This window comes from Borostomias antarcticus (assembly GCF_949987555.1).
Source record: "Borostomias antarcticus genome assembly, chromosome: 16".
Taxonomy (NCBI): Eukaryota; Metazoa; Chordata; class Actinopteri; order Stomiiformes; family Stomiidae; genus Borostomias; species Borostomias antarcticus.
In genome coordinates this window covers 5568714-5576467 of record NC_140249.1, presented here as the reverse complement: position 1 = coordinate 5576467, position 7754 = coordinate 5568714, and the positions used below count along the sequence as shown (strand labels likewise).

At 53.1% G+C, this 7754-nt stretch overlaps 1 protein-coding gene across 1 annotated transcript in view; it reads right to left on the bottom strand.

The window, feature by feature from the left end:
- Positions 1–492: 492 nt before the first annotated feature.
- fermt2 (FERM domain containing kindlin 2) overlaps positions 493–7754 on the bottom strand; it is a 48155-nt gene continuing 40893 nt past the window's right edge. The window contains exons 12-15 of the mRNA XM_084451116.1: positions 7063–7281; positions 1825–1949; positions 1528–1669; positions 493–677 (exon numbers count right to left, since the gene is read on the bottom strand). Coding sequence (XP_084307242.1) covers positions 504–677; positions 1528–1669; positions 1825–1949; positions 7063–7281 — 660 coding nt within the window. The 3' untranslated portion in view covers positions 493–503. The remainder of the gene's footprint in view (positions 678–1527; positions 1670–1824; positions 1950–7062; positions 7282–7754) is intronic.

Sequence of the window (7754 nt, the reverse complement as noted above, 5' to 3'; positions counted from 1 at the left end):
TGAAAATACCAAGGAGCTACAACAAGCAGAGTAACTTCACCAAACAGTCACACCTCGCAGATCCAAACCAGACGGCAGAGGCAGGGACAGATAGATGATAGACAAATAAATAACTGGATTCTTCATAAGCACGGACACATTTGTTTGTGGTCTGGTCGGATTCTGGTTGCTGACGGGTCGCTGGTGTCAGCACAGTCACAGTGAACGCACGTACAGTCTTTGGGATGGAGAGCACTCCTCCTGGCCTTGGATTGGTTCTGATAGGCTGTCAATCATGGACGTAGCTCTAGGCCCCGCCTCTCCAGGAAGAGGCAGCCGTGCCCAGCGAGCCAGGAGCTGGGAGAGGGACTGTAGCGGCGGGCGCATTGGACTCCTCAGCACGCCGTTTCCAAGAAGTAAAAAGACCAAAGAATAGGAGAAGAAAATAAACCCGATAAACCTATGACCCCCTCCCACCACCTGCCCACCAACCCCCCCACCGCGACCCCTGTGACCCCAGCGGCTCAGATCCAGCCGCTGGTCAGCTTGTAGAACATCTCCTCGTCCAGAGACTCATTCTGGTCCTTGGCGCGCGTGGACAGGAAGATGTAGCCGCCGATGAACTCGTGCACCACCTTGCAGTCCACCTCGGCACAGATGAACGACAGGCTGGGCTCGTCCGCAAACTCCACCGTCACCTGGCAAACGGGACAGAGGAGGGGCATTAAGCGCCATGACCTCACTGGCTCATACAGCGAGTGCTCGGCGTCTTTAGCAGACACTTTTATCCAAAGAGACTTACAATAATTGCATTTAACTGTGTACTAGGCCTACTACTCACCAGAACTCACAAGTGCATCTCCTTTCAACCAAACAAAGCAAGTGACTAAGAGCGTAGTGTATGTATTATGTATGTATGTATGTATGCATGTATGCATGTATGCATGTATGCATGTATGCATGTATGCATGTATGCATGTATGTATGTATGTATGTATGTATGTATGTATGTATGTATGTATGTATGTATGCATGTATGCATGTATGCATGTATGTATGTATGCATGTATGTATGTATGTATGTATGTATGTTGTATGTATGTATGTATGTATGTATGTGTGTGTGTGTGTCTATGGATGTAGTACTTTTTTTTGTTTGTCAAATGTGTGTACTGTTATGTGTTGCATATGTGAGCTGTGTCGCAAGACCAATTTCAGCATTGCTGACAATAAAGTTCTATCGTATTGTATAATCTCGTGCTAAAGCCAAAGTGCAACAGTAGCTAAAGAGAAATACCAGAGACATGATCCTGGTCATACTAGACAGAGCGGAGGAGGAGGAGGAGGAGTAGGAGGAGGGGGGTTTGAGTGACTACTTGTCATATCCCACTGCTACCAGAAGACCCCCATGGTATCGTACTGTAATAGCTAGTGTTCCCCTCCCCCCTCCCTCTCTGTAAAGCGCACCGTGTTGCCTTGGTGTATGAAATGCGCCGTGTAAATAAAGTTTGATCGGATTGGATTTCGTGTGTGCGAGGCAGCGCCCACCATCTTGATCTCCCAGTTGACGTTCCACTGCTTCATGTTACTGAAGCGCCAGGTCTTGATGGCGTCTCCGGTGCTGGCGTCCATCCGGATCAGACGGTTGTAGGTGATGCCGATAAGCTCCTCCCTCTTCTCCCCCCGGAACCTGCGAGGCCAGACCAGCCGGATGAGCGGAGGGGCGGGCGTTACCACATGTGACATCAGCTGAACGGAGGTCACGCACGCACCCACGCACACGAGGATGAAGGAGTGGTGTGTTTAAAGGATGTGTGTGTGTGTGTGAGGAGGGCGGGTACTGACTTGGCCAGGAAGTGGGTGATGCCGAACTCGGGGAGAGACTGCCAGGCCTGGATGAAGCGCATCTTGGCCTCGATCAGACTCATCTGGGCCACGTTCTGGTGGGCCTCCAGGATCCGGGCCGAGATCTGACCACACACACGCACACACGCACACGCACACGAGCGTCAACTTTTTTCCCCTCCCAACACATTCCTCGAACGATGGACACACACACGCACACATCGGCGCTCCCTCTCGGCCACCTCACTAAGACCCCACGACCCCTCGACCCCTGACCCCCACGAGTCCCCCGGGGTGAGGCCGGCACCAGAGTTCTGCTCTACTAAGCGCTCTGTGGAGAGAGGACCTCTCCCCGCTGTGAGGAACACATGGAACACAGTCCTCGTGGGCAGACGGCCTGAGATTAGTATCCGCCTCTAGGGGGGGGTTCCCACCCCTCAGTGGGAGATGGCGTCGATGCGTGCGTGGATTCTTGTGGATTCCTTTACGGCCCTAAAGTTGCCTTGCGAGGACCCCAGCCCCACAGCCTGCGTCAGAGGATGAGCACAGCCCAGATGTGAAGACCCATCTCTCCAGATCCCCCACCTACCGCAACCATCTCCCCGAGCAACAGGACTTTTAAACGCTACAGACCAGTTTCAACAGTCACATCTGACCGTTTGAACGTGTGTTAGTAGTTGAAGGAGAAATGGGAAACTAATATGAAAACATGCATGAATCTCATCTTCATTCTCTAAATGTAGCATATATCAGTCTGTGTAGATTTATTCGGAGGTGTCCGTATCGTACCCATCACTGCCTTATGTATGAATCGCTTAACTGGCCATCTCGAAATGCCAGAAAGCATCATCATTGGCTGCAATTTATTTTTAAATGTATTTTTCTTAACTATCTTTGTTATTTAAAGCAATACCTAGTTCCATGCATATCCCCATATTCACTTAGACATGCTCACTACCCCTCTTTCTTTGTTCCTAAAATCACTAAAGAAGTCGGGGTTAGGGTTAGGGTTAGAGTTAGGGTTCATCCGACTGGAATAGCTTGCCTGACTCCACGTCCATCTCCTCACTGTCCCTCTTTAGATCAGCACTATTTGTTCATCTGAAAACAACTTGTTTGTTCTTGTTTCTGATTGGGTTTCATTTCTGTTGAGGGGTTTGTTGGGTGCTGGTGGACTAGGGGGTTGTGAGTGTGTGGGTATGTACTGTATTTCTGTATGTCATTCTCTTTGAGCTGTTGTACTGCGGTTGTATTTGCGTTTCTAGGACCCCCTTGAAAACGAGACGATTCATTTCAAGGGGTTTATCCGTCAATAAAGTTTGTGTTGACACCGCGTTAAAGGTCTAAGATCTACAGTATGTCGTAGAGTGGTCCATCTAACCTGGGCTCACATACAACAGCCAAGACACGTAGAAGCAGTTTTAGAACACAACGTTTGTTTGAAACTGCCTTCTCAGTTCTCAAAGTGTGGTTCTAAGGATTGGAACGATGAATCTTACACTGGGCTGCAGAACAGAGAGCCCCATCTAGAACTGCAGACGTTCTAAAAGTGCCTAAAACGGTCTTAGCTGTCATGTGTGAAGGCAGCTATCAAGGCGACACAGAGCTGTAGACAGAGTTCATTAAACTATCCGCCATGGCGACACACTCTCTTCCAAAAAGAACATTGTGTCTCCACAGCAGAATGTGATTATGTGGCATCATGAGACTGTTCGCTAGCCTCCAGACCCATCTGGAAGTTTCTATCCCAGCACTGACGTTACTCCGGAATTCAGAGAGTAATGTTAGTGGGCGGTGCGATTTTAAAGAAGGGTTGCCGGGCTAACCTCCTCAGGTTTATAAATGTTACGTTTCCAGAACTCTGGTCACCTCTATAGCTCTGCTACGACCAGGATGGACGCGCACGCACACACACACGCACACACATTCATACAACGCGCATACACACGCACACACACACACACGCATCTTCACTTACCAGGTCCCGGATGAACCCCGGCTGAAGAGGGGAGGAGGGGAGGAGGAGAAGGGAGGAGGAGGGGAGGAGGAGAGAGGAGTGGAGGAGGAGAGAAAAGAACAGGGAAGGAACAAGGAAGAAGAACAAGCAGGTGAGGTCACTGGCGTGGCGAGAGGAGAACAGAGGTCAAAAGTTCAAATCATAAGTCGGATTTCAAGCAGTGAGCTGTCATGGCAACGGGGGCAGATGGAGGAGGGGGGCGGAGCCGGAGGGGCATGCAGCGGTCAGTCCGCACAGAGGAGAGCAAGCAGCAGGAGCAGCCGCAGTGTGGAGGCCAGGCTGTCAGGTAGGCAGAGGACGTTAGACCACCTTCATCATCATCATCATCATCATCATCACCACCAGACACTGTCTGTCATAACAACAAACATGTCTCACACTCGCCACTTCGCTCCATTCAATATCAAAGCTGCGGCACATGAAATCTACAGTGGGGAGAAAAAAGGTAATTCGTCTGCAGAGAAGTACACGGAGCGAGTTGCAGCGTTACACAACTAAGACTGCAATTCCCACCTGTGTCCACTAGATGGCGGCGCACACACAGCACGGCACACAGGAAGCAGTAGGAGGTGAAACCCAGAGGTCCCGGTCCACCAACCCCCGCTGATTGTTATTGTGCCTGTCCCCCCCATCGTGCCCCGTTTGGTTCCTCTCTTATGTACAACTTTATGCGTTTGGCTAGGAACCAATCCTAACTGTGCTTCCTGGCTAGGAACCAATCCTAACTGCGCTCCCAGCCATCTAAAAATTCCTGTACGCGTCCTCTGGGGATGGTTTAGTATCGCGGACGTCCGGCCGGGACTGGGTTGAGCAGCGGAAGTCCAGTTGGAGGGGGGCGGGGGGGGGGGGGGTGGGGGGGGGGGGGGCGGGCGGGACGGAGGCAGCGCCGCTTCTCCCGGTTCAGACAGGAGAGGGTTTTTCCCAGCAGCCTCTCTGACCGCTCTGCATTCCCCCGGCGGTGGCGTTCGTTTCGCGACGTGCCCGCCACACACGCACATACACACACGCGCACACACACACACACGCACGCGTGCGTGCATACATACACATACACACACACACACACACACACACACATATATATATACACACACACACACACACACACACACACATCCCTCGGCAGACCACATCCTCTAGTGCCCTGGTTTAGGTCTCAGAGGAGTCTTGTCATGCCTTGGGGACATGCTGGGGACATGCCCTGCCCTGCTGGCTGGCTGGCCTGGTTCAGAGTTGGGGTTGGAGCTGGACTGGGATTGGAGTTGGGGTTGGATAAAGGGTTGGGGTTGGATTAAGGGTTGGGGTCGGAGTTGGGGTCGGGGTGAGAGTTGGGGGTGAGAGTTGGGGTGAGAGTTGGGGTGAGAGTTGGGGTGAGAGTTGGGGTGAGAGTTGGGGTTGTGACTGGGACTGGAGTTGGGGTGAGAGTTGGGGTGAGAGTTGGGGTGAGAGTTGGGGTTGTGACTGGGACTGGAGTTGGGGTGAGAGTTGGGGTGAGAGTTGGGGTGAGAGTTGGGGTGAGAGTTGGGGTTGTGACTGGGACTGGAGTTGCAGCTGGGCCAGAACCACAGCCCAGAGTCATGAATACAAACAGACCACAGACCAGAGGGAGAGGGAAGGACCGCCTGACTGGGTCCACTTTCAGAGCCACAACCTCTCTCAGTTAAAACACACATACTAGCATATTTTCTTATTTGTTTTCCTGTTTTGAGGCAGCAACTGTCAGCCATCAGCCATCAGTGGAATAACCCCCCTCGCCCCCCACCCCCTGTGGAGCTGTCCTATTGTACACAGAGTACAGCACACACACCCCTGTGTCTGTTGTTGGTTCATCCCATCCCAGACATTTCCTGTTTGATGAGTTTCCCTGTCCTGCCAAACCCATCTCTCATCTCTCTCTTTCTCTCAGTCTCCTCTCCTGTCTTTTCATTCCTGTCTGCGTCTCTCTCTCCCTCCCTCTGCCCTAATATCTCTCTCTCTCTGTCTGTCTCTCTCTCTCTCTCTCTTCCAAATCTACAGGATACCAGGCTCTGCTTTCGGCCTGGGCCCAGACTACTCCTGAGTCATCACAAACCGAACCCGAGCCATGGCCCACGTTTCCTACGCCGTCTAATCACTAGCAGACCCACGGAGGAAGAGGACCCCCTTCAAAACACAGCTCACTCACACACACACACACCCGCACGCACGCACGCACACACACACGCACGCACGCACGCACACACCTCCAGCCTAATACTGATAGGCCTGTGCTGCTCAGACTAATGTACACACATGCATGCATGCACACACACACACGACACACACACACGCACGCACAGGAGAATCTGCTTAGTACAGCATGCTATTTTCCTGTCATCACCTACATGTAAGTGAAACTGTGCTATAAGAGTTTAGTAGCTCTAATACAACTACTCATTATTGAGGCCCGTCTGTCAGCGGCTGGCTCTCGAAATGATAACTTGTTTAAGTTCTGTCTGGAAGTCCAAGGCTCATCTCTCCCTCCAGCGCTGATGTCTTACGACCAGAGACAGAGGGAGGAGTCTGTCATCCAGGGTTGAGACAGACAGAGTTAGGCGTGTATGAATCCCCCCTAGCCGGTTGCGCGAGTGTGGAGCGCCCTGGTCATCTGTTGTCCTGGGTTCCCCTCAGAGAGGGAGAGGGGGAGGGAGGGAGGGAGGGAGGGAGGGAGGGAGGGAGGGAGGGAGGGAGGGAGGGAGAGGGAGGGCAGAAGGGAGGCAGCGTTCCAGATGCCAGGAGACTCGCAGCTGGTCGGCATCAGGAAGCTCCACCCTCAACCCCGACCCCACCTCCCACACCACCCCCGCCCCACCTCCCACACCACCCTCAACCCCCCCTCACCTCCCACACTAACCTCTACCTCAACACCCTACCCTCTAACCCCCCCCCCCCCCAACTCCACACCACCCCGCCCCACTGAGGACAAAATGATTTCCCTTATGTCAGGATACACCACAGAGTACTGGGGTCGGTGCCGTCGAGGGTGAACTTGTCACGCACACACAACCCTGCTGTAGTCAGCAGTAGGACAGTCGGTCAGTCCCTGTCAGTAGGACAGCTGGTCAGCTGGTCAGCTCTCAGGTACCTGTAAAAGGAGAGTCAACCAGCCAGCTGTCTCGTCTGTCCGTCTGTCTGTCTGTCTGTCTGTCTGTCTGTCTGTCTGTCCGTCTGTCCGTCTGTCCGTCTGTCCGTCCGTCTCTCACCTGCTTGTTCTTGTACTTCTTCAGGTAGCGGGGGGAGACCAGACATTCGGGGTTGATGTCGGTGGTGATTGGCTCGATGACCTGGGGGTCGGGGTTCATGTGCTGCATCTTGAGGAAGGACAGGATGTTCTGCACCTCCAGGTTGTAGGAGCTGTCGGCCATGGTCTTCCCCTTGGACGCCAGGCGGCAAGCGGCCATCCAATGGGCATACTGCTTCTCCTGGGGGGGGGGAGGGGGGGAGGGGGGGAGGGGGGGAGGGAGGGGGGCGTCAGGGGTGGTTAGGTATGCCGCTAAGAATGAGCAGGGGCGGCTGTGGCTCAGGAGGTTGAGCGGGTCGTCCGCCGACCGCAGGGTTGGCGGTTCGAATCCCGGCTCCCCGTGTCCACGAGTCCTTGGGGCAGGACACTGAACCTCAAACTGCTCCCAATGAGCAGGCTGGCACCTTGCATGGCAGCTGCCGCCACTGGTGTGTGAATGTGTGTGTGTGTGTGAATGGGTGAAGCGCTTTGGATAAGCGCTATATTGCAGTTTACTGTTAATAATCCATTTTGTTTTGTACATTTTCAGATTATCGACTGTTAGTCTACGACTATGTCTAGTCTGTATCCAGGACACTGGACCTAACAGCGCTATAGGCTACTGAGTGTTAGAGTGTTAAAGGTGGCTCATTCATGAAGCGCTGTGTTCGTGAA